This window comes from Gouania willdenowi, chromosome 16, assembly GCF_900634775.1.
Source record: "Gouania willdenowi chromosome 16, fGouWil2.1, whole genome shotgun sequence".
NCBI classification, from domain to species: domain Eukaryota; kingdom Metazoa; phylum Chordata; class Actinopteri; order Blenniiformes; family Gobiesocidae; genus Gouania; species Gouania willdenowi.
The window spans coordinates 11,601,719-11,628,467 of record NC_041059.1 but is presented as its reverse complement, the minus strand read 5'-3'; the positions used below and the strand labels follow the sequence as shown (position 1 = coordinate 11,628,467).

Sequence of the window (26,749 nt, the reverse complement as noted above, 5' to 3'; positions counted from 1 at the left end):
TTTTTATTAGTCGACAAAAATATAAATTTATTTTGATACAGTTTTTTTTGTTAACACGTTTGTCATTGTCTAGTTATTGTCACTAAAAAAATATAGAGGCAACGAAAATGTTTAGTTGACAAAATTAACACTGCTTTCTTCTTTATTGATCTTTCCCTCTCATTAAAATGGTATCCCTTCAGATTATTAGGTAACTTTGAAGTAGCTCGAACTTTCTGCAAGTTTGGTGACCCCTGTAATATAAATTCATGAGAACAAATAACAATAAAATATCATTCCATTGTCTGTTTTTCCACCTGGCGACCTCACTGGTGATTTTGACCTCCATTTTGTTACGTAGCGTAAGAGACGACGTAAGCGCGTTGGAGAATCTGTCAGTTACGACACGCTGCGGGTTGACGCTGCAGGGTTTTGTGGGTCATGGAGGAGCAAGGTAAATAACGGAGGATTCCTGTCGGCGCACGGCGGTGGGCGTTTAAGCGGTGAACCCCGGTGGATCGTCCTGACTGGCTGGTGATAGCGGCAGACGGAGGGACGAGTGGGTCGGTTACAGCGGCTGCTGTTGGGGGTGAGATGAGCCTGACGTTAGCCGTGTGTTCGTGCTTGTTGTCCGGGCACACGCTGCGGGGACGAGCCGAGCGCTGGCCCTATTAGCATTGTTAGCTTCAGCTTCTCTGCTTTCCTCAAAGCTCACAACCCAAAAGGACGTTCGCTAGTTTAGTTTATCTCAGTATTTAGAGCAAACTGTTGGCTTTATAAAGCGGAGGCATTGTGGTTAATTCATAGGGTTGTTGTCAGGGTTTGTTTATGGCTGTAGATTCTGCACCAGTGTTCCCAGTCTCAGGGCTGAGTAGAATCACCAGTCTGAATTGATTTCATATTGCATATGGTTTGCAGACCTGAGTGTCCTACCAAGACCCTGGTTCTTTCCCTTTCTCTACCAGAAACCCATTATAAATAAACTCCAACATGAACTTATTAAATTAACCATTGTTCTGATTTACCAATAAATACATGTGGAAATTACATTATGGCATTATTAAATGTTACTTTTTAAATTTTATATATATATATATATATATATATATAGTTTCTACGAGAATGACAGAGAAAACCATGAGTTGACTTATTGTTTCTATTCTGTAGTTTGTCAGTCTCACAGTCCTCCCAATGATTCCTGCATCCAGATTTGACTGTTTTAAATAACACGTGTCCTGTGCTAATATGCAATAATATCTGTGTAATCCTCTTATTTTGATCCTAATCATAACACAGCTGCTGCTTGGATGAGTTCAGCTTCACCTGTATAGAGCACAGTCCACCTGGGGATTGTTATAACATCTAACTATATAATGTTATAGGGACGTAACACTACCACCACACGCAGACTGCAAATGTTTAATCATGACAACTATATAACTACATCCCCAGGCAGATTAGAGATCATTTGACCTGTGTGTATTGATCAACTGTTCATCCTTGTTTGATACGATGCTCTGTGGTCTATTGTAAAGCCTGACCGATGTGGAACTTTTAGGACCGATACTGATAATGCCATTTATTTCAAAAGCTGCTAATATATCAGTCGATATACGAACATTGATATACTCAGGAGGATATAAACTGTACATAAAAACAATTCTTAAAATACTCAAAATCGGATTCAAGACAAAAAAGCAAAACGCTAGTGAATAAAAATTAAAAAAAACTTTAGATAGTAACACTGTCAAAATAAGGACTGTAAAGTTACTGATAAATTAGAAAAGGCAAACTTTGTTCAAACTGTGTTTGTGAAAAACAATGTACAAAATAAATAGCAAAAAACAATGTTGTTCAAATGCAAACAGTAAACCTGGACACATAAAAAATAAAGTTTCTATTCGTACAGTTGCTGTATAGACAACCCCCTTAGGGTTCGGTTTAGTCTTAGTCACGTGACCTAACTTACCAATGATTGACCTATCACGTGACGTTAAATGGCCAATGAAGGGTGCTGCATACGGATAAAATGTCGGTGTATTGATACGGCAACCATGCTGATAGCCACTGCCAATAAAAACACCAAAATGTAGCAGTAAACAATGAACTAGTGCACTTCTCTTCATGTTTTTGGTTTGTAATCATTACTGCTGATTCACAAGGGGCAGCTTATACTGAAATATGTCAATTGATTAGTAATAGAATAAACAAAGCCTGAATAATACAATTTAATCAGTCGGGCTCTAGTGTATAGTCGTGCTATAGTTTTGTTCCCTTAACTTTAAGGCATGTTGCTCTACAAACCAGGTTCCTGTTGTTGTTGTTGTTTTAAACCTTGAGTAAATAACAAACAAATAGCTATATAAATATAATGCACCGTGGCAGAATGATGAACGACTCTGGTGGAGGTTAGTAGAGCTTTTAATCAGTTCAGCGCCAACACTATATATAGGGCGTAAAACCACACCTCATGCCCATCAACCCCCTGGGGGAGAGAATTGTCCCAAAGTGCTCACCACAGCACCGCATATGATGCTACACTAAGGCTGAACGATTAATTGCATTTACGATATTATCGTGATATCATAAAACGTGATTTTCTAATCGCAAAGGTTGCAATTTTTTTATTTATTTTAAGTTCGTTGGGAGTTTGATTTACCTTAAAAAACGTCCAATTGGTTAAAGCAGATATTAGTTCTCCTTACTTTTCCTGCAGTTTAGTATGTGTGATGTTACTGACTGGATATTAGTAAGCTTTATTTTTGTGTATATATATATATATATGTGTTTATTTAATTTATTTATAGACTGTCCAGTTAAGTTCAGAGAGTGTTTAAGAAGTGCAGTCCACATGTTTACATGTTTCATGAAACGTGAAGTTATTTAGATATGTTGAAGAGGTAAAGCCACAGATTTGTTTGCTTTATTGTTGTAATCTGTGGTTTAAAATGTATATTTTATATTTATTTAAAGTTTAAAGAAATCTGAAATTGTTTATTGTGAAACAGTATGATTTATTGATTGTGTTCATTGAAAAATACATGACAAGAGGCCTTTGAAAAAATAATCGCATATGAAATCACAATCACAATATTAAGGAAAAAAATCGCAATTAGATTATTTTCCAAAATGGTTCAGCCCTATACTACATATTGAAACACTGAAAACTATTTCTGTTCAATTGAATTATTTGGTTTAATTTGTTAATTTCTGATTATTGTGTTTCATACCATAACGTCAGGTAAAGGCAAGTATTACAAAGTCACTTTTTTTAAATATTAACACACTTGTTAATTTAAGAAGAATATGATACAAGTTGTGAACACGTTGTTCTCAAAGTGTTAGAAGCTAGAGTAACTAGTATGGACCATATTGTGACTGGTAGATGAGTAATCTTCTGGTTCAAGGATGAAAATCAGTGAATCAGTAACAGCTGTATGGGAGGACAAGACTCATGTATGTATGTATGTTGTGAATAAAAGATCCAATATTGATCTTGGAAATCGGTCCGATATCAGCCAGAAAACTAATATTGGATTTTATCGGACTGCATCTAAAATCTCCGATATAAGTGCTCTGATAAGTTTTTGTTGTTTTTGTCCCCGACCTCAGTTGTTCCCACCATATACTGACAGTAAAAAATTACTGAAGTGAACTTGAATAGTTGACTATTGTCTCTGTTTCAGTAACATCACCTGATCAAGCCTTTTCTAACATTCTACACTACAAAATAAGTAATAAAAGTATGTATGCTTCATGCTGATATTGTATCGTTATCGGCCAATACTCAAGGCTGCAATATTCGTACCGTATTGGAATTGAAAAAGTTGCATCGGGACATCCCTAGTTCTGTGTTTTTATTGTATTTTTGCAACCAATTTTGTGTATTGTTGATGTCCTTTTTTTTTTTTTTTTTTGGCAGAAATCAAGATTAAGTGAAAAAATGACATTTTTATTTTATATCTCTGAAAGACAACAAATTGAAAAAGTGTCCTATGAACAGTGACACTATTTTAGTGCAACATTTCTGTAAATAAGTGTCAACAAACCAATGTAAATGAATACGTATCTCCAATAGTGCTTTCTGTAAACAAAAAATAGGGTCTTTCTTATAGTGCAATATTCCAGTAATCAATATATTGGTTCCTTCAACAAACAGTGACAACATTTCTGTGAAGACCTACCTGCACATTTTAGTGAAAAAGCAGAAAAGGTTTTGGGGAGAAAAAAAAACGATACTTAGCGCGAGCATATCGATAATCGATGGTGCGGGAAAAAATATCATGATTTATCGCCGTATCGAGATATCGTCACACTCAGTAGTAATTATATGTTTTTTGAGTACGGTGTGTTTTTGTTGTCATTTTGTGTTTTTGGATGCTTTGTTGTATTTTTGAGTAATTTTGTATGTTTTTCTTCTCATGTTTTTCTTATGGTTAATGTGTTGTTGTGTGTGCTTGTGGAGTTAATTTAAACATTGTGGCTGCAGAAAATCACAGTTGCCCATGTCTGATCTAGATGTACAAGATCTTTGTTATTGTTATTTCTTGTCTGTAGTAATTTCAGCACAAGCAAGAGAAAGGTAGTGTTTCTGACTCTGAAATCAATGTGTTCAAAAATGCATCTTAATCCTAATAATGCCTTGATGTTTTTAACGTATTAGTTTAGTTTGGGAGAGTTTTTATCAAACATGTAGTTTAATTGTAGTGTCAAAAAGACAGCAGTCCTGTGAAAAGAGAGTGCTCCACTGAGTCAAATTTAGCATCTGCACATCTGCCTTCCAAACCATCCGCTTCTCGTTATTAACGGCTCAGTGAAAGTCTGAAAGTAACGTGAAAAACAGCAAATGGAGATTACGGTTTTTTTGTGTCATAAGCATTTTTGTGAAGGGTGAAAACCACCCTCGTTTCAACTCGCTCAGCCTGTCACTCACAGAAAGTCAAATTATAGCAATGCTTTTCACAGGCTGATTTAAAACAGTGCTCAAAATGTAAGAAGAAATGTAATAGTGGGTTTATTTTGCATCTCCTTGGCTGTGTTTTACTGAGTTATCTGGTCAAACTGGAAAAAGTATTGGTTTGTTCCTAATAATTCTTTTCTTTAGGTAGAGGATTTTAACAAAAGGCTTCCTTCTTCTATTATGCAGTTGGAACATATTTAATATATTACTATTTTCCATGCAATGCTGTGTTTTTGTTTTTTTTCTTTTGTGGTTGTAAATTTCCTGAGCACTGACTGGATCTGTTATCCACCATCCAAAGTAAAGAGTGTTATTCTCTTCTCAGTTCTCAGACATCGTGGTGTGACCATGGCTATGCGGGAGTTAGTGGAGGCAGAATGTGGGGGGACCAATCCCCTCATGAAGTTGACCAGTCACATGACCACAGAAGGGGGGGCCTGGCGGCACCGATCCACACCTACAGTGAGTAATTTCTAGTTATTTCTCTGTTTTATTGCAGGGTACGTCAGGGTACTTCATGGCTTTGTTGTCCTGTTTGTGTTTGTTTCAGATGCCCCCCGCTCCCATTGAGATTGCAACTGAAGAACAGGTTTGTGTGTATCTTTACCTTAGTTTTAACCTTTTTTTTCTCCTTGTTTTCATTCATGGTCACACTTGTAATTAGGCCTGGGATGATAATACAATTTTGCTGGAAAATTCATTGTCCCACAAATTATTATTGAACTATAAACTATATTATTGCCACCTTTTTTTAGACTAAATTAACCACTCATGTAATAATACATTATAATAATGCAAGAACACCCTTTTAAATGCAGTTCACTTTTATTTATTTAGTATTTTTACCATTGTAATTGTAATTTCAAGAACGTTTTAACATCTTAAATTTTAAAAATTGCATTTGAATAAAAATCTAAATAAAAAACAATAGTATAGACCCTCTCTCTGTTAAAAAAAACACCAACAAAACACAAATATATAACCGCACACAACCAAAACAGTAAATAATGGGACTTATCAAGACCTAACAAACAAAATTGCACTTGAATAAATATTGAACATTTAGGCACGCAGGTTATAGTTGTAACTCCATTCACACAATGTGTTTATGGCTTTGTTTACATGAAGACGGTGTTAAAACTGGACAAAAACTTGCAAGTTTTGTCTTCTCTGAACAAATAATTTACAGTGCCACGAGCACCTGCACAGCTATGGTGCACGGCTGCAGCTTCACACGGACGGCTTTACAGGTATGAAGCAGGTGCTCATGCAGCTTCACCTCCTCGACTTGACGGGGTAGCTAAATGTAGCTGAGCCATGCTCACGTTACGCCTCCCTCTACAAAGATAAAGAGACTGGATGACTGATGAAAGAGTTGATTCCTCTACAGTACGAGTGCACACAGGTGCTGAGACTGAGGTCATCCAGTCTGTTTGGAGGCGAGAGACAAGGAAAACAAACGTGCATGTACATTACAATTTATTGAGGCCAGAAAAGTTATCAAATTCATTTGCGATATATAATGAAGCGCGTGCACGGCACTAACTTGTTTTCAGTCTTGGACTAACTTTTAACTTTTAATACGTGCAAGTGGCTGTTTTCCTTCTAGACAGGTAATCTAATGTTCTATTTTCCTTTATTTAGTGTGCATCCTTTTGCGTGGCGATGTGTTTTACCAGTAGTGCGCGTTCAACTCTCGTGTGCGATTTCGTGCACTTCGTGAGAGGAGACTGGGAGGGATTATCAGAGTGGGGGGTGGAATTTACAGTTTGAATTCAGCCATGACCCTCTGTCATGGTTCAAGATTGAAGTAGTGCAGCTTTAACTTTTGATTAATTGATTTATTAATTTTTGTCCCAGGCCTACTTGTAACACATTCTTTCCATCCAACAAAGTAGTGAACACTGATTTTGTAGGAAAGAGTGAGTGACTTTTAGCAACACTCTGTGCTTACTGTATGCTAAACATACTTATCCATTATTGAGTGATCAAGGATGCATTATTAGTAAGATCATCAGGTTTTTCAACACTTTCTCAAAGCTTTCTGTGTAATTGATTTCCAGTTATATATTTTTTTCTTCTTTTAGCTGGTAAATGAGTTCCTTCACGAGCCTCCACGTGCACCACACACTTTCGACATGGGTCAGCTGTTAGAGGAAATGCAACAGATTGACCAGCAGAGCTACAGACAAGCTCCACAGAGAGGTAAACCTCACCGTTTCCTCACTATTTCTCTTATCTGGGCGTTCCATCCCAAAGCAATACCTGTCCGGGGTTCAGTGTCCTTGGGCAAGACATTGAACCCTCAGGTGTCTCCAATGGTAGACCAGCATCTTCTGTGGCAGCTCTGTCCCATTAATGTGTAGTTGGAGTGTGAATGGGTGACTGTGGCAGATGTTGTAAGGTGCCTTGGGACTACTTTGATGGCAATTAAAGCTGCGTTAAATAAGTTAATTTACCTTTGCGTATGCTGCTGTGCTTCAGCCATAGACTTAAGTGTCAGCACGTGCTGATGTAACTGTTTTTTTGTCATTTGTTGTAGCTCCAGACGTAGCAGCACTGGCTCTTTCTGGTGACTGGGCTGCAGAATTTGTGTCCGGTCCCGAGTCTGCCTCTGCACCCGGACTCACCGTTGCAGCGGAAGCCACAGACGCTGATTGGACGCGAGAGTTCAGCACTGAAGCAGCAGATGCTGATTGGACAAAAGAATTCATTGCCGAGGCAGCAGGTATATTCACCTTGTTACGGTGGCTCCTTTCTCACACTGGTGTCTTATTTTTGATGCCAGAGCTCTATCTGCAATAACCCCGAAACACAGTAATGCATTTCAAGTAACTTGAACTGTTCAATAAGTAGGGATAATGTGTTATGTGAGGTTTTAGTTAATTGTGTTATTTAATGTATGAATTGCATAACTCTATTCATGTATTGTTATAATTTTTTGAAGTCTTTAGACCTAAGGCAGTTTTTTTCAACCTTGGGGTTGGGACCTCATGTGAGGTCTCCTTGAGTTTAAATAGGGTCACCTGAAATGTCTAGTAATTGATAAAAAATATAAATAAAGTTTTTTTTTTTACAGATTATAACAGAATAACTGTATTCTAATCTTTCACTTTGTCAAATATAAATCTAGATGATATTAATTATTATTATAAAACCCAGTATAAAAATATCTGAGCTGGCATAATTTTACAGTATAACAAACTTGATCAACTTAGGGTTGCCATATATTTTTGATATGAATATGGGGTACGATCCATTATTTTTTACATGTTCTTGCCCTAGATCCGGGTCGTTGGGCTGAAGAGTATCTGGAACAATCTGAGGAGAAACTGTGGCTTGGGGACCTGGGAGAAAAGGGAAATGAATGGTGAGAAAACATTTGACAATTTCATTTACATTATCCTTCTGCTATTTGTGGAGCTACAACCAAAGATTAGCTTTATTTTATTTGGTAATTATTGTTTGATTTAACCTCTACTGACGGTATATTGTTGTGTACATTTGTGAATGTGGCAGGACTAAGGAGTACCAGGCGGGGGAGGAGCTTAGGCAAACAGCCAATGAACTTGTCTCAAAGGTTGATGACCCCAAGTTACAAAACACAGAGGTGAGGTGTTTGTGTCTTACCGGCGCTCATCGGATTGTTTCTATGCCACGTCTCACATCCTTTTACATGACTTTCAACACAGTCTTCTTTACCTTTTAAAATTCTCAGAGCGTATCTTTAGGGCTTTATTTAATTTTTTTTATTTTATTGTCGTTTGTGTAGTTCCTGCGGTTCATTAGGCAGATTGGCGAGGGCAGTGTGACAGTGGAGAACAGGACAGACAAACAGCTTACAGATAAAGCTCAGGCTCATGAGGCTCAGAACTGGGCCTCCAACCTCAACCAGGTATGAGTCCCTGTGTGCACTCAGAGGGCGACGCCCACAAAAGGCAACACGGTGTATTAGGAAAGCCACTGGATCATTTTCACCAGTATCCATCAGAGTTTTACCACCAGTGTACCCCAAAACAGGCCCAGAATCCTCGATTGATTTCTAATTCTCTTAAAGCAACAGCTGAATTATTTGTGTAAAAAAAAAAAAACGGGGGAAACCAGGCACTCCAGAAATGACAAAATCAAAACGAGGAAATAAATTGTGTTTGTTGTCATCAAATGTTTGTTCGCCCTGACAAAGACCATGCTTTGGTCATTAAAAAAAAGGCTTTTTAGAATTTCTTTCCTCATTTTGATTTAGTCATTTTTGGAGTGCCTTGTTTACCCATTTTTTTTTTTACACATTTCTTCCCCCTGTGTTTCTAAGAGCACCCAAAACTGCTAAACTTCAAACACTTGGAGCAGCCAGTCATCCTTGCCTTTGTGCTTCACTATTTGAGGCTTTTTTTGGTTTTGCTCTGCTCCATTCTAAATGAATTTAGTTAAATAGCAGAGCCAGGTTTCAGATTTCAGATATCCCCTTTTATAAATGTGGGTTCATTGAGTAGCGTAATTAAAATACTGAGTTCAGCTCCCCCCCACCCCTCAAACATTATGATCATGGCTGCCATGTAAAGAAATGCACATAGCAGAAGGTGTGTGAATTCAAATGAAGTTAACAAAGAAAACAACACTAACCAATATTTGGTGTTCAATAAAGAAGGTGAAAACATTTTATCTTTTTATTCTTCCTGCTTCAACAAAAACAATATCTGTGGTTGACATTTAAATGAAATTTTATATATACAGTATATATTTGATTGATTGCAAATAAACTTGGTATTTAGATTTGTTCTTTTCATGGCAGAAATGTTTCCACGTCAAAGTGTGTGTCCGTCTCCTTGGTGACACATGATTAAAACCTTCATGTCATGACCCTCTAACGGTGACCTGTCCTTCTCCCACCTTTTGACTAACCTTCAAACGCTTGGAAATCACAACCTCCATCCATCCACTCTCCTTACTACTTAAAATGACGTCCACCCCTCAAACCACAACAACAACCCCCCTCCCCCTCCTTTAAACATTGCCCCAATGTCACCCGTCCTGGCCTCCCTCTGTAGTTCCTGATGGAGACAGGGGGAGGGAGTCTTCCCTTGCAGACCCCAGAGAAGACTGAGAAGATTGAGAAAGTTAAGACTAAACAAGCAGAGCATTGGGCCAAAGTCATCAGGCAGGTAGGACCTCTGTGGTCATCTCAGAAAAAAAGTTGTTTTATTTTAAGCTATGAGTAGTTTTGCTCTGTATATTAGGCCTCCATCTATACTAGTGTTTAAGTGCTTTGCTGCTATTTAGTTGTACTGCTAAAGCTGCAGTGAAATAAGATGAGTTGGGATCACGCGCAGAGGACATCCAGCTTTTAGCGCCTTCTGCTTTCATCTTTTCCTTCTTTAAATTCACCTCTCCTCAATGTTTTCGTTTATGACATTCCCATCTTCAGTTCGCATAACTTTATAATGAGTTAGCTCACACAGAAGCTTTTCAACATCTGCCATTGCTCTCTACTGCTGTTCTAGGTGTCGGAGGAGTCGGCTGAAGCCTGGGTCGATGAGTTTGCAACATCAGGACCAGACTTTCAGCAGGCCAAAGCTGCAGTGGAGGTAGGATGTCATGAAACCTACCCCCGTTTGGGGACAATATCTATAAATAGGAGTACTTTCTTTTTTTATTAACACTTGATTACGTAGAGTAATGACATGCATCTGTTGTGTTTGTCAGAGTGATGTAGATTTCTGGGAGAAGCTGCAGCAGGAGTGGGAAGAGATGGCCAAGCGTGATGCTGAGAGCCACCCGTGGCTGTCTGACTTCGATCAGCTACTCAGCGGTTCCTATGATAAGGTACCTGCCAATGTGCTCAGAGCAGCCATCCACTTAGAAACATGATCTGTGCCTTTGCTGGATTTGTCCTGCAACTCAGTCCTCATTTAGGTCTAACATCACATGGCTCACAGTGCTTTGCTGCTTATTTGTTTGGGGCGTTAGTCGCTCAGGTGGTAAAATATCAGAACAAGTACCAAAGTTTTTTTTTTTTTTACCACTTTATTACGCTCTGGAAATTAAAACAGGATTTTGTGCTCAGTACCGACAAAAAGTCACAAAATAAGTGAAAAACACAAAATAACATCAAAAACGCTCAAAACAAAAACAAAAATACACAAAAATGAGAGAAACAATTACTAAATGACACCAAGAACACACAAACAACAATAAAAAAAGGAGTAAAAAAACATACACAAATGACAACCAAAATATACAAAAATGACTAATAATGTTCAGATTGGTTAGATTCTAAATGTTCACATGAATTATATTAATGTGGCCCTCAGACCAGAAATAGGTCATGTTTAATCATAAGTCTTTAGTTTGTAAAGTCTCTGATTCATTCCTCAAGTGTGGCTTTTTTCTTTGTCTTTTTCTGTTTTTACTCAAATGGTACTAATTAGGAAGTCTGTAAAGATTATTTTACAGCTATAATAAAAAAAAATCTATTAATAAGTAAATAAATACATAAAACAAGTACGGTTAGAGCTTCATTATGCAGTAAAGCATCTGAACTGGAGACATGCACTGCATACAGAAGAGTTTTACTTTGGAGAAAAGCTTTTACTAAAAGAAGGATTTCACCCACCAATTTTGTAATTAAAATGTATTCAACATATTCTTTTGTCCCTCAGGGGTATCAGTTTGAAGAGGAAAACCCATACTTGTCCCACCCTGACCCGTTGTCGGAGGGACTGAAGAGGATGGAGGCCGGAGACATTCCCGGAGCAGTGCGCTTCTTTGAAAGTGCCGTACAGAGACAACCTGACAACCAGCAGGTGAGATGCAGCCTCACACATTCTTTTTTACAAGATACCAACAATGATCATTAAGTATGCTAACATTCTCTTTATTACTTTATTGTAGGCATGGCAGTATCTGGGAACTTGTCAAGCAGAGAATGAGCAAGAGTTTGCTGCCATCAGCGCCCTCCGCAGGTCAGATATTAGAAAGGCAATCTGGCCTCTAATCAGTACCTAGGGCTGTGTTGTAAATATCATGCTAACGTACTACTCATACTAAGTCTGACATCTAAATGAGTATGTAGTGCGTTCACATTAGATAGTATGAAAAGATTGAGTAAGCCAGAAATACATGGATATATGCTATATCGGGATATTTTTTAAGTATGCAAACTAGTCATACTCAACCGCCCCATGATGCATTGCGAGATGAATGTAAAATCATCCTGGGACCGACTTCAACCGCAAGATGAAAGCATCTCTTTTTGTCTCCAATGAATTTTCTATCTCTTTTGTAAATCGAGCTTTTGTTTTGAAGTTCACCAGAAGTTTTGTCAGTAGCACAATGAAAGGTCTCTGAAAATCTCCAAAACGTTGGCATGAAATGTGTTTCCGCGAGTTTTATGGATCAAATGAGCACTTGTTTAAATTCTACTTGGTCATTTTCTCACTTCAAATGATTTCAGAACTTTCAAAGGTGGAGAATCATTGGAGAAATTTAGCCTCAGTGTGCTTCAGGTTTTTGTCGTTGTAGGTTCCAAATGCATCTTGGGAAAGTACGAAGTATACTTCAGTGGGAACAGTCATCATCAGTCATCATCCTAATCATACTTAGTATATAGTAGACGGTATACACTCATTGAGTTTGTAGTGCATAGTACGGAGTGTGACATTTCAAACACAGTCTTGGTGTTTTTTAAAGACAATATTTCTCTGCAGATTTAAATATCATTATTGAGTCTAAATTTACTTCTGGAAGTGTATGTTTTTTCAGTAAAATAATTATCTGGTAATTTATTTGATGTCTCTTCACGAGTAGATGTTTTTGATTACTAAATTATGTAGACAGGTCATACATACATCCCGTTTGTTCTGATTCTCCTTGTATAGCAGACTCATAATAAAACACGTGTGTCCCTCTCTTTTGTCACTCAGGTGTATAGAGCTGAAGAACGACAACTTAACCGCCCTGATGGCGTTAGCTGTTAGCTTCACTAATGAGTCACTGCACAGGCAGGCCTGTGAGACCCTTCGTGACTGGCTAAAACACAATCCAAAATACCACTCCGTATGGGTACAACATGAGCAGCAACAGCAGAAAGATGGAGCTGCGGAGAAGGAAAAGGAGAAGGAGAGGGAGCGGTTTGGGTCGCTGTTGCCAGAGTGAGTGACAGCTGTTCATATGAAGCAGAATATGACGATTTGGTTCCCAGAATACCAAAATCTGTTTGTCTTTCTGTGCTTTTTGCTTTTGCATACAGATCATTGTTTACTGATGTCCAGTCGTTGTTCCTGCGAGCTGCCAACGCTGATCCTGCTCAGGTGGACCCCCAGCTGCAGTGTGGTCTGGGAGTTCTCTTCAACCTCAGCGGAGAATACGACAAGGCAGTGGACTGTTTCAGTGCTGCTCTCTCCGTCACTCCACAGGTTGGTGAAGAAACATCAGCTCACATAATGAGTCGAGATGGAAATGTCTCCGAGTTCTCGTTCTTAACTTCTGTCTCTTTCAGGACTACTTACTGTGGAATAAGCTAGGTGCTACTCTGGCTAACGGAAGCCGCTCTGAGGAGGCCGTGGCCGCCTACAGGAGAGCTCTAGAACTACAACCAGGGTTTGTCCGTAGCCGCTACAACTTGGGAATCAGCTGCGTTAATTTAGGTGCACACCGGTAAGGAAATCATTCCTTTTGTGGCAAAAAAAATCTTTTTGTGGCAAAAGACATATTGTTTTTAAAATGTTGACTTACTTGTGTAATTTCCCTTTAATTATACAGTCAAATATCTCTTTTTAAATGTAATTCAATCATTTAAAGTTTTCTAAAATAGACTTGTTTTAAAGTGAGCCATTGGAAAACCAGGTTATCAAGATTGCAAATTGTTACAGATACGGATACCGGAAATTGAAAAAAGAAAAAAAAAAACCAGGGCTTTCTAGTGTATTTAATTACCTGAATTTCAACCAATCCTATTCATTAAGAAACCAACAGACAAAGGTTATTAGTACATTTTCTTTACCTCAGAATCTAATTTTAGGGACAGAGTTTGCAATGGATACTAATGCATATTCTGGTGGAGATGATATATCTTCTATTTTTATTAAAGGGCAGGTATATGAAAACACACCTGAAAACCTCTGAAAAACAGGGAGGCAAAAGTAAAAAAAATAAAGATAAAAATATATATTGTGTAACCAGTGTTGCTTTAAATATCTAACCATATCCACTGCATGGCTGATATTTTTTGCTTCTTTTGATTAGGAGAAGTTGAAAGTCCTGAATTGCCTATTGGTATGTTGTTTATGACAGTGTTTGCTTTTATTTTGAAAGCTGTAAATTACTTTTTTTTTTTTTTTTTTTCACAGAGAGGCGGTGGAGCACTTCCTTGAAGCTCTATCGCTACAACGCCAGGCGGCAGGAAATGCACCCAGGGGTCCCGGAGGTGCTGCGGCCTCCATGATGTCAGAAAACATCTGGTCCACCCTGCGTATGGCTCTCAGTATGATGGGAGAAAGCTCTCTGTACGCCGTGGCTGACCGACGGGACTTGGACACATTGCTGACACATTTTTCTCAGCGGGAAGTGGAAGGCGGAGCTCAATGATGGCCAGTCAACATTGAGTGTGAATGTGCTTTGAAGGGAGGAAAATGTTTGGGTGACGAAAGTGCACAGAATCCATGGTACAGGTAACAAGGACGTTTATCTACTGTGCTACACGTCATCATTCATGTTTCCTTGATTCTGAGTCTTTGCTTATTCTGGATCCAGTGATGTTATTATTTAGAAGAAATGATCTGAATGATATCATTTACTCAAAGGGAGTGCTGAAGAATAAAGCACGACGCAATCACGTGTATTTCTTTGTCAGGTTTTGTGCCCTTCCTGCTACTTTTAACAGTCAGTACTCTATGTAGGTATGTACATACATTGAAAAAGGCGAGTGCTGCTTCACATAAGGATCCCATGTTAAGAAGGTTCAGCATTCCTGGGTTGTTGTTTTATACTTTATTTAATTTTCTAGGAATCCCTATTCTAACAATATGAACTGGAAACAAGCAGGACTGTTATTGTAAAGTGAGCTGAGCTTGATTCGGATAATGGACAATAATGGTTCGCTGAATGATCGGAATTCTGCCACTCTTAAATAATTGACAACAATCGTTTTTCGCTCCTTCCAATCCCTCTCCTATTACACGTGTAAAAACAATTTTCTTTTCATAGAATAATTTGATATGCCATACTGTATACTGTAGTATATTTGATGCACTATAATTGTCTTTCAGGCTGCTTATATCCTGACTGCAATGTTTAATATAATATTTGGCAATAAAGCTTTGATTCTAAACATCTGCTGTTTTTTGTTTTTCTTAATCATAAACTTGTTCTTAGTGTGTGCTGCGCCCCCTGGTGGCGTTTTTAGGTACTGTATGTAGGCTAATAATTTTTCTGTCCAAATTGGATTATAATAAAATATAGGGAGATTGTCTGACTTTGTGTATTCTGCCAGATTAGGCTTTAGTGGCTTTGGATTTCTAGAGTTCGATATTATTAGAATTTCAGAAATTGAAACAAGTGAAAAATAAAAATGAAATAATGCCAAGAGGGACTACAAAGCCAGGCTCAACTAAAAATTTATTTAAGAGACAATAACCAACAAAAACATCCACTGAAGAGTAGACACACACACCAATGGTTAAAAGTTATTTAGACCTTTTATGAATCAACTACAGTTTAAAAAAAATATATATATTTTATACCAAGCCAGTGTATAACAACACACCCTGAAAGGACCAGCAAAATGATTTTGTAAATATATGAAAACTGCTGCCTACCAACCAAGACACAATTTACCTTTTTTAAAAAATATATATTAGTCATTTTATATTAATATGAACTTTTTAGTGAAGGGAAAATGGAATGATACATGCAATGTATTTGGGTTTTTATTATCACCTTCCTTTTATTTATGTTGCCCACATTTATGTCGTATTTTAAAATGCTTTATTTTTACACAATGCATGTTTTTAAAGTCCTTTTTTTGGTTGCTATGTGGCAAACTAACATGACGTTTTTGTATTGTAAAATTTAAACAAAACAAAAACATTATTGGATTTCATTCGTGTTTTTGGTTTGTTTTTTGTGCCCGTTATTCTCCGCGATTTCTTTAGTTCATATTAGATTAAAAAGATTCCCACATCACGCCTCGTTGTTAAAAATAAATACATAATAAAAAATAAAAAAGGGGTCAAAGTTCAAATATTTTAAAAAATGCGTTATCCCACCGATGCAACGCCCACTTCCGGAAACCCGGCCAATCAGCTGTGAAGAGATTAACCGCATTCGTGCGTTGATTGGTTGATTCAAAATGTCAACGTACGCATCCGCGGCATTTAAATAGGTTTAAAGTAGTTGGTGCTGTTTGTTTCCTGTGAGGAATAAGTGAAAGGTTCTGGATCATAGACTAAGAAATCAAGGTAAGCAAAATACTAAATCATTACCGGGTTTGTACATGTAGATTAGTTAAACAAATAAACTGTTTTGGTGGTCCTGTTTTAAAATACATCGGTAACAAAAGAGTAAATACCGTAGTTTTCACCTTCGATTAGACGGTAAAACCACGCGTGTGCACAAGTTAACTGTATTTTCAAAGTAAAAGCATGTGAAATCGGTTTAAAATGAGTTTAACTCGATTTAAAAAGGTTATCTTTAAACTCTAATGTTGCAGTATTTCTAATTAATGCAAAACTACTACAAGCGACGTTTGCTCAATGCTCTGCTTAGTGTAAGAAAAACGGATCTTATCATTTCTAGATACAAACAAAGTGACTTAAAGTATTTAACACCAGTAGTAGGCACATATTCTGAGTTCACATTTAACTATTTTTCATTCCTCTAGCTTGCATTAATTTTTTTTGCGAAGTTTATTGTGGTTTAAACTTTAATGTCGTGGCTATTCATACGTAGTGCCCCTCATTTGTCGGTTTAGGTCACGTGATAGGTGCACCAAGTGACTTAAAGTTCCGTCAGTTTTATTTTCGCTCATATTTATTTTTAGCTAACCCTTTTATTTTATCCCTAACCCAGGAAATACCCTAATATGTTTATTTTTATTGTATATGTATTTTAATAAATATTTAAATATAGATATGTTAAAATGAAAATATATATATGACAAAAGTGGAATCCGAACCCACGTTAATGACAGGAAGTATCGCTGAGTTCGGCGCCGAGACCACTCGGCCATCCTGACACAGTGAAAAGCATAGGCACATTACGCTTATGTAGAAAAGGTCCGGAAAACGTACCCATAGTCCTGGAGACTATTGATACATTTTCGTATCAATAGACACTTCGAACTTTAATTATGTCTCATAGGTGTTTCATTATATTTTTATGCTCAGCCTCAGATTGACAACAATGAAATTTGTATTTCAGTTTTATACTTTCCTAAGCGTGATATTAAAGCACAAGTGCATTATGGGATCAAGTGAGAGCAAGATGGGACCATCTGAAGAGGTGAAACCAGAGCTAGCGATCAAAAAGAACCACGTCAGTCATTTGGTCGATCCCCGCTCTCCTTCTACTGGTATCGATCGAACACCCATTCAGGTGAGTGATCTGGTTCATGGTCTACCAGATGAGATGTGAACTTTCTATTTTACTGTAAATATGGGTTCTTATTCTCACTAGGTTAATGGACCTGGATTCAAAACCATAACCCAGCTGAAAAGTGAGTCCCTGCAGGGTTTTACTGATCCTCGCTCACCATCTGTTGGAATAACCCGGACCCCGGTCAGAGAAGTCATGAGAGGTAAAAACACATTTGCAAACTGTTTTTCAGGTTGGTTAATTTCATTCAGTTGCATCATTTTCCAAAACAAACTACTCCTCAGCAACAGTCGGGTCCTTCGCTCGCCGCTTGGGGATGATTTTCCACCACGAGACGGAAAACGATGCTGCAGAAGGTTCTCAGAAACACACAGATGATACTGTGGAGAGAGAAAACCTGGCCTCCACGAAGCCCCTCCTCACACCTCAGCGGCTACCTCGTGACTTTGGCTCTCTAGCTGAACACGCTAAGCTTCTAGCCACCCCTGTGAATCCTACGCTGCAGACTGAAGACAATCAAAGCCCTTTTGTGCTGCTTGAAGAGCCACAGGTGGAGGTGGAGATCGAAACTGAAGTGGACATTAGTTTGGACGAGGCTGAAGAAGCGAAGGAGTCTCCTCTTCGCAAGAGGATGAGCATGAGCCTGATAGCGTACCATGAGGGAACCACTTCATCCCACGTCTTCGCTGAAGAGCAAGACGAACACGCCTCAACAGCTGAGCTAAAGGTAGAGCCGGATCACTGTTACGCCCTTCCCTCTGTTGAAGTTAAACCCGAATCCAGTGCTGAGTCATGCTCCAACACCGATGTGGATGAACCCTTGGTTGAGTCACTTCCAGAAGAAAAGCTGAATAAAGAGCCATCCTTACCTGCAGAGGCCTCTCCATCAGACCCACCAACCGTTCCCAGCCCAGAGATTCCACAGGAGTGCAGCGGCATCCGCTGCCCCACCTTTGACTCCAGGAGTCCCAGTCAGGTGGTGTTTAAACCGCAGTGGTTGGGAAAAGGCTTTGGAGCGTCAGGGCTCAGGAGCAGAGGACTGCAGGGTCAGCGTGGGAAAGGCGGCTCCTCTCCGCTCGCTGTCAGTGTGGCTGTGAAAAACGCAACCAATGAAAATAAGGCACATCATCCAAAACTGAAGCAGAGAGGTGCGTTTGAAGTTTATCACAAGATGTGTTTTCATCACATGATTTTCTTGCTAAATTCTTTCTTTTGTTTGTCTTCTTTCCAAAGGTTCTGAAGGACGTTCCCCTCTGCAGATCATCAAAGGGACCAACTCACCCAGGGAACAACTTTCTCAGGTACAATAACAACTCCATGACATTAGGCCTGGACAATATATTGAGATTTCTGTTTTCGCGATATATAGAAAATGTACAATATCATCTATATCGATACATTTTTATTCTATAGCATATTTTGTATTAAAATACAGTAGGAAATAGTAGTAGTCCTTTAGGAGTTGCTGCTATCACTGCTACTCAGAACAGCATGAAAAGCACAGTTAGAGCTTCCTCTAAACAAGCTACACTAAAGAACTCACTCACATGTGCTGTCCCTTAGAGGAGAAAAAGTCATAAGTGGCACATCTTGAGCAGCTGTTTGTAATTACATAAACCCGTGTGGCATTTTACATCAGAAAATGTAATTCTGAAATGTCTCTCTTTTAAGATTTTATTTAGTTACAAATACAGATATTTATATCGTATATCGCCATTTTAAGGAAAAATATCAAGATGTGTGTTTTGGACCACATCGCCCAACCCTACTGCCACAACAACAACTTCAAAACCAACTCCAGGCCATGTTTATGTGTAGATTCTAACCAGGAAAGCAATGGTTACCAAAGCCCTTTATGATTTGGAAATCACTTTTTTTTTTTTTGTCATAAAAAAACTCATTTTTATCATGCGTTTGTGACCTAGCAAGAGTGACCATAGGTATTCACACAATTTATTCATGTGGTCCAGATGATTTGTGATTGAAGCTTTATATTTCAGTAGTCATGGTACAATTTATTGTCAATCGGCTAAATGTAAAATCTGTTTCACATGTACCTTGTTTGAAATGGGCTTCTAAAATGAACAAGAATTGTATTCATTCATATTTTTACATAAATTGTTGAACTTTTTGACCCTCCTTCAATGTGCCCAATTAAGCCTAAAATTGTAGATATACTGTTGATACAGAATTATTGTATTAGAGGATGTGTAAAAAAAAATAAAGATCTGTCCAAAAGCTGACTCATCAGTTGCTCACTGATAAATTGATTTTCTTTTCCTGTTCCAGACGAAGGGAAAAGTGTCGACCCCAGAGAAGCAGAGGCTCAGACAGATGGACCAGCGCGTGCTGGCAGTGTCCCTGAATAAAGAGAATAGATAAATTTTTTGTTTTCCACGTCTTCAGTGTGCTTTTATGTGTATTGTTTTTATTCTCTGTACATAGGCTACTCAACTGCTTGAAATCATTGTCAATGTCGTGATGTAAATAAGAATAAACCAATTTTCTTTGGCTTTAAACAGTTTTTATTCAAATAATTTTTTTAGCATGCTTGTACATGGTGTTTATTCCTTCTAAAAGCTGAGATAGCCTCCAGTACCAATTCAGTTCAGCTTTATTTATATAACGCAAAATACAACAAAGTCATCTCAAAGCGCTGAACAAAATATAAAGACATGAATTAAGATAAGTGTGTATCGAAAACGAATCTCTATAAATAGCAATTCTATTCCACTTGACTCACCTGCATATTGCTAAACTCGACTTATTCTTGTATAAGTTCAGTAAATAAATATAGTTATTTTGCATATTGGATAACTTAGAAGGTGAAACATGAAAGAATACATGTTCTCAGATTGAATGCAAACCTTTTTTAAAGTACCACATGTCCTTTCTTTTTTATTATAGCACAGCAGGACTTTTTAAAAGTCCCATGCTAACAGGTTTTTGTGTCCGCAAACTGCAGTATAAAGAATTTGTAGTGGTTTGAACTTAACAAGGCTTCAGAAAAAAGTGAAAATTTAAAAGATCTGATGTACCAGGAAAGATATTCAGCTACTGTGTTTAGTATTTTCGATGCATTGTTAAGAAATTCCCAATGCTTCGTCTTTAAGATGCAACTATTGCATGTATACGTATAGTGTCCATTGAGTTGTAGCATCCAACCCAAACTGTTGATCCAAATCATTACGTTATGGTTTAGGCATGTAATAAGATCAACATGAGCAGCTTGTTTGAAGAAATAGATGTTTATTGAGGTTTATTGCTTTGCACAGTGTGTATCCAGAGTCAGAAAAAGTTCAACTTCTATCTTAAGTTCGAATATTTTACTTTTTAAAACTCTATTTACACAGTCATTTGAGTTTCTCTTTCAGGATGCAGTGGGAGATCGAAGCATGTTTAATTTCATCCTTCCAGACGGTTTTCTCTTCAAATGCACACAATAGCAGTTATCCATGTAACACTTCTACAAAGAGTCCTGTCCTGAGACAAATGGGTCATCCTTTCTTTTTTTTTTGTTTTTTGTAAATGCTTAGTGAGCCATGAAAAACATTTCGTGTTCCATCTGTCACTTTAGCGGTTGCGCCGAAGCACATTTCAGCCTGTGCTATCCAGAGCTGAGACCCGATATATCCAAGTTAAAGTGTCCCACCTATTACATACAAAACACACACATGTAGACATCTGCAAAATATAAACTCCAATTCAGTTAAAGTTAGAAAATAGACAAGTGATTAGAAGCATGAACTAAACTAAAACTAAATAACATAATAAAACACAGAAGCTCATAGTAGTCATAGGATGTAGGCTAAGCTATAGAACTGCTAATAGAGCTTTTGTGGCCTACACAGCCTGGTCCTTTCCTCTGATGGTGATGCTACCATTTCCATTTGGCAACTATTCTCATTGGGAATTCTTTCAATCTTTGCGATTAAAGCACATATGTCATCATTATTTGAATTATTACTGAAAGGAAAATTTTTTTATTTTTTTTTGAGAACCACTACATATGTCAGTGTCCCATCTCTCAAAAATCCCCATAATGTGAGAACAAAGGACAAAATGCAACGTGACAGGCAAATAAGAAAATATTAACATCGCAACTCCTCTCCAACGTTTAGTAGAGCTTGGCACGATTAAATCACCTTCTTCTCACCCTATGTGTCGTCTCCCTAAACATACGTGGGAAGAGCTATCTTTCTACTGGCTGTTGGAGAACCAGCTCAGTTCCAGATCTTGAGGAAGCTGTCCCAGGATCCTGTGCAACATGCCATCCCGTCTGAAGACACGCCAATGCAGCTTACTCTGTTGTCATGACCGGCCAAAACACCTGAAGATCAAAGGGAGGAAAACACAGGAGTTTTAGGGACCTTTAGATTAGTCCAGGGGTCACTGACACGGTAGCCCAAATGGACCATGTTAGATTTTAAATGGAGCTCATTGCTGAGGGCATCTGATTTACTTTTAATTCAAACTCACAAAGATAAATACATGTGGATTTGTGGGGTTTTTTTTTTCTTAAGAACTTTATATTTTGATAGCACTTTGAGATGCTATTGTTGTAATTTGCACTTTATAAATCAAGTTGAATTTAATTGAATATGACAGATGTAGTTAGTATCTTGTAGAGTTAAATACTATTGCACGTGATAAAGTTTTAGTATTAAATTACCATCTTTAAATGTTTATTTCCACTGAAACATTTAAATGTTTTTCAGTGTTGCAGATTTGGTGTATGCGTTGTGGTATGTTACGTAAATTCTAAAATCTGACAATTGATATATTTGACAAATGTTACGTTATACGATTAGTTACAAACATTGTTAGTAGTGAGTAAAATAGGAAGATTTTTTTCTATGAAATGTAATGCAAATGAAATTGCATAAATCAGAAGAAATAAAGTGTTGCATGTTGAGACTTAAACATTTGCTACATTTTTAAGTTACTGCTAGCCTTCCTTACTATCTTACCTTCTAAATAAAGTGAAACCGTGAAAATTTTGTATTTAAAAAGTGCTTTTCTAACTGGTAGCCCTTCAGATTATACTGTTTCAGAAAGGTTGGTGACCCCTGGATTAGCCTCTTTGGGCCTTTTCAGACCAAACCATCTTGGACTTCACACTTGTTTGTTATTGATAAGCGTACTAGGCACTACACTCTGGGAACCAGAAGTAACATGGTGTTGTCTTTGCACTTACCCACTCTCTCCGCTTTGAGAGTGTCCCAGATGTTGACATTGAAGTCATCGTAGCCAGCCAGTAACAGACGTCCAGACAAAGATGGAGCGAGGGAGGTCACACCACACATGATGCTGGAGTCCTGGTAGGTGATGAGCTCCTGGTCAGCTCGCAGGTCGTACAGCTTACAACTGGCGTCGTCTGATCCGGTTATCACAGCGTTTCCATTAGGAAAGAACTAAAAGAAAAAGAAATACAGGTCAAGGATGTAGTTTATTCTAGACAAATCTAGTCAGTGTTGGCAACTGGATGTTGAGCAGCTTTCTTCGTTCTCACCCCGATTGCGTTGATGTCGCTCTCGTGGCCTCCAAAGGTCTGTCTGCATGTGCCTTCCCTGATGTCCCAGAGCTTGGCTGTGAAGTCACACGCTCCTGAGATGAAAAACTTAAAGTCTGGGGACACGGCCAGGGACATGCAGTCTCCCTGGTGTCCAGCAAAAATGGTCTTTTGAGTCCCGGTCTCGATGTCCCACAGCACACTAGGATAAGGACAATTAATGACAAAATGTAATCACAAGAATGAACAGAGGTGTAAAGAGTACTGATATATCCTACTCAAGTAGAAGTACTGTTACTTGATTGAAATTGTACTCAAGTACAAGTAAGTCATACATAAAATACTTAAGTAAGAGTAAAAAGTAGCTCAATTAAATAGTACTCTAAGGAAAAGTTACTAGTTACTTTCACGCCCCACGTTTATATTTGGTCATAAATCTTACCACGGTTCCTTTGCATACAGTAAACATCTCATGTATAAACTTAAAAAGGAAGAGACGAAATCTTGCACAATTACACTTAATTTATTTTCCACAAAGGCATCTGTATAAAATTAAAAATGTGTCAAAATGTACAATTATTTTTTGAAATAAACTAACATTAACGAATTCAATTCAAAATAAAAAAAATAAAAAATCCTAAGCATAACTAAATTTATGAACTTTAAAACTGAGAAAATAACCTGCATTAAATGTTTCGGTGGCGTGCATTATGTTTAATCTGGTTGGTTGGCTATGATGTGATGCATTTCATTGTTGTCTGGTTATTACATTTTTTGTAGTTTCATAATTTTTAAACAAAAAATTGTAATTTACTCTGTAACAGTTGGGTGTAGAAATGTAATGAATTACTTTAGTTATTTTAAAATATACTTAAGTACAAGTAAAATTAATGATTTTGAAATATACTTAAAAAAAGTACTTGTACCCATAAAAGCAACTCAATTACAGTAACTTGAATACTTGAAATCTGTTACTTTCACCTCTGAAAATAAACTACTTTTTTAAGGGATTTGAACATCTGTTAAGGGTGAATTCATGCTGTACTCTTACCAAGTACAGTCTCCTGAGCTGGTGATGATTTCACTGTCACTGAGGAAACGACAGCAGGAGAGGTAACCTGCACAAAAACAGAGATAGTTCACGTAAAATGGCAAAATTAGATTCAAGATTTTACACCACTGTCGTTCTGCTACCTGTGTGTGCTGCCAGCTCACGCATGACCTTCACGTTCCCGTCTTTTCCTTTGAGGTTGTAGATGGAGCACATGTTGTCAAGGCCGCCACAGGCTACCAGGTTTCCTGAAGGTGCGTAGGCACAGGTCATCACCCATGAGGACTTCAAGGGAATCGCATTCACCTGGGGACACACAGGAGACAAACACGCTTAACCCTCAAAAATAATTGAATGTCATGAGAAAAATTCTCAGTATGAATAAGAACTTATTAGAATAACAATGATTATTTAACACATGCAAAGCAGGTGTGTTGATTTTGGATCATTCTAGATCAACATTAAACAAGTCAATATTTGCAGTTTTGATATTATTTCGAGTGTATGTTCTTGGATTTAAAATAAAATGTGCATATTTGATTTTATAGTTTTAGTTCATTTGTTTCCTAACTTCATAAACTGCAACACTTGAAGTTATGGTGGTCAACGTAATCTTTATCATCCCCCAACAGGGACAAAGGGATTTACTCCTACCTTGTTAGTTGTGATGCTGTCCCACACAATGAGTTTTCCATCTTGTGAAGCGCTGACACATAGTCTGACAGTTGAAAAAGAGACTGCATTAATAAAAAATTAGGTAGCTAATATTCACATTTGATATTTGTTGCGTAATGTGTTTAATGTGAATCTGAATTTGGCAGCAACGTAAGACAGGAACCGTGTTTAACCTTGAATTGTACAACATTTGTACCGGTACCTACTTTGAGTCAGTTGACCAGTGCATTGCATAGATTTTTGCAAGGTGACCCCTTAAGGTTTTCCTGGTCTTCAGCTGGACACGCCCCACCACATTGATGGAGGCCGCAGCCTCCTGCAGCGTGGTGTCCTGCATTGCCTTACGAGCTGCCTGAAAAAATGCAAATCAAGGTGGTCAAGTAAACACCTTGGTCTTTCTGAAGGGCGAGCACAGTGACACCCAGAAATGTGTCAGTACTGGCATTTGGAATAAAATTGGTACTTTATAAAACATTTCATCATAAATAATAAGTTTGAAGCTGCGGACATAAAGATGTAAGGACTGTCTCACTACTTTTAAGATGTTACAACAAAAATCAAATACTGTATTTCAGAGGGTTCTGTTAGTGTTTGGATGCTCTGCTGGTTTATGCGATGGTTCCACTCACAGTAATTTGGTCTTTGAGGTTGTCAGCCTCCTTTCGCAATTGCTCCATTTCACCCATGGCGATGGTTGTCAGGCACTGTCACCAATGGAGACAATAAGAGATATCAGGAAAGTTGAGAATCCTGTAAAGAGAGAGAACAAATAACATAAATAGAGTTTGGTCATCAGAAAACAATAAAGTACATTCCATGGTTTACCAGCTTTGTCTGCACTACTGCTTCATGGTGAAGTTTTCCCAGCTCCTGTCTGTGCTAGTTATCCTCACTGGTGTCAGTCCACCAAGTATCGATATTTTGCAAGTCAAACCGGCCCTCGGCTGCTTTGCAAACTTTCGTAAATACACACGAACGCAGCAAAACCCACAGGACACACCTACGCTACAGTGTGAGCTTGCACACTATCTATGAATATTCAAACGTCAACAGAGAAAGTTTGCTCATGAGAAGATGTGACAAATCCTCACCCTAAATGTACACACAAAAACCTGTATGTCCTGTATAATAATGTCACCAGAGTATCAGCTCACAGCCAGTCGCCTCCCACTCTGCTACATTTTTACAACCCTGATAAGGGGAGTTTGTGCCATTTATCACTCCACTGAGTCCTCACCCTAATGTTGATGCTATTAAATTTGGTAATATCATGATGAAATGAGCAGTAAACCAATCACCTAATGGTCAGACTCAGGCAGTGTGACAAATGTAATCAAGAGGCAGTCAAAAACTGGATATTGGAAGGCCCGACACATGACCCTCAACTCACTGAACACAAGAAGAATAACACAACGTTCATCAAACCCAACAGATATTAGAAACATCTTTGTTTTTCAGTCAAGAAAAAAAGCTTTTTCCGTCATCATTACCTCCAGAACTCGAGTTGTTTTTTTATCGCCCGTCTTCCTGCCGTGATCTCTCCCTCTTCCTCTCTTTCAGGATTGGATTTGAATGAGTATCAGTGGCTAAATACACCACCGGGTAAATTTGCCTCTAATTTGTTTGAAGTGAAAAAGGACTGGAAGGCAGTGAAGAAGGGAGTGACTTTGTCAAAGAATGTAATTGGATTTGTATGCACTCATCCCTATTTACCAAAAGTCTGCGTATGATGGAGTAAAACTGTAAAAAAAAAAAAAAAAAAAAAACAGTTTTAAATTTTAATTTTATACTCCTCCAGTGTTTTAAACACCTTAGCACCTTTAGTATGATGCCATGACCTCAAACTGATGTTGCTATCAGGGGATTTAAGTCCTTGCCTTTGTTCTCAATGTGCAAATAGCATCAAAAATGAGTGTTTTAGTCATGCCATTACCCTTTTGCCATCCTGGTTCTGGGTCTCTGCTATTGTTTCATGTGATTAAAT

The 26,749-nt window shown here is 38.0% G+C and overlaps 3 protein-coding genes across 5 annotated transcripts; 2 read left to right on the top strand and 1 right to left on the bottom strand.

The window, feature by feature from the left end:
- The first annotated feature begins 379 nt into the window (after positions 1 to 379).
- pex5 (peroxisomal biogenesis factor 5) lies at positions 380 to 15,267 on the top strand. Of its 2 annotated transcripts, XM_028471344.1 has the most exons (16): positions 380 to 568; positions 5,265 to 5,401; positions 5,490 to 5,528; positions 7,027 to 7,144; positions 7,482 to 7,667; positions 8,225 to 8,309; positions 8,459 to 8,549; positions 8,712 to 8,834; positions 10,438 to 10,521; positions 10,640 to 10,759; positions 11,596 to 11,739; positions 11,828 to 11,898; positions 12,859 to 13,086; positions 13,185 to 13,350; positions 13,434 to 13,591; positions 14,284 to 15,267. In XM_028471344.1, the coding sequence occupies exons 2-16, from the start codon at positions 5,288 to 5,290 to the stop codon at positions 14,519 to 14,521; spliced, it is 1,965 nt and encodes a 654-aa protein (XP_028327145.1). In that variant the 5' UTR covers positions 380 to 568; positions 5,265 to 5,287; the 3' UTR covers positions 14,522 to 15,267. The 2 variants fall into 2 exon arrangements, with proteins under 2 accessions (XP_028327145.1, XP_028327146.1); XM_028471345.1 differs by lacking the exon at positions 8,712 to 8,834.
- Positions 15,268 to 16,271: 1,004 nt separating this feature from the next.
- cdca3 (cell division cycle associated 3) lies at positions 16,272 to 19,932 on the top strand. Its single transcript, XM_028471310.1, has 6 exons — positions 16,272 to 16,392; positions 17,354 to 17,527; positions 17,609 to 17,729; positions 17,812 to 18,675; positions 18,761 to 18,828; positions 19,817 to 19,932. Exons 2-6 carry the CDS (start codon positions 17,396 to 17,398, stop codon positions 19,907 to 19,909), a joined length of 1,278 nt encoding a protein of 425 aa, XP_028327111.1. The 5' UTR covers positions 16,272 to 16,392; positions 17,354 to 17,395; the 3' UTR covers positions 19,910 to 19,932.
- An 824-nt stretch (positions 19,933 to 20,756) lies between these two features.
- On the bottom strand, positions 20,757 to 26,391 carry gnb3a (guanine nucleotide binding protein (G protein), beta polypeptide 3a). Of its 2 annotated transcripts, none has more exons than XM_028471312.1 (9): positions 26,256 to 26,391; positions 25,395 to 25,515; positions 24,972 to 25,117; positions 24,745 to 24,808; positions 24,234 to 24,396; positions 24,091 to 24,157; positions 23,040 to 23,241; positions 22,725 to 22,941; positions 20,757 to 21,857 (listed from the first exon to the last, which is right to left on the bottom strand). In XM_028471312.1, exons 2-9 carry the CDS (start codon positions 25,449 to 25,451, stop codon positions 21,751 to 21,753), a joined length of 1,023 nt encoding a protein of 340 aa, XP_028327113.1. In that variant the 5' UTR covers positions 25,452 to 25,515; positions 26,256 to 26,391; the 3' UTR covers positions 20,757 to 21,750. The 2 variants fall into 2 exon arrangements, with proteins under 2 accessions (XP_028327113.1, XP_028327112.1); XM_028471311.1 differs by lacking the exon at positions 26,256 to 26,391 and adding an exon at positions 25,591 to 25,801.
- Positions 26,392 to 26,749: the final 358 nt, after the last annotated feature.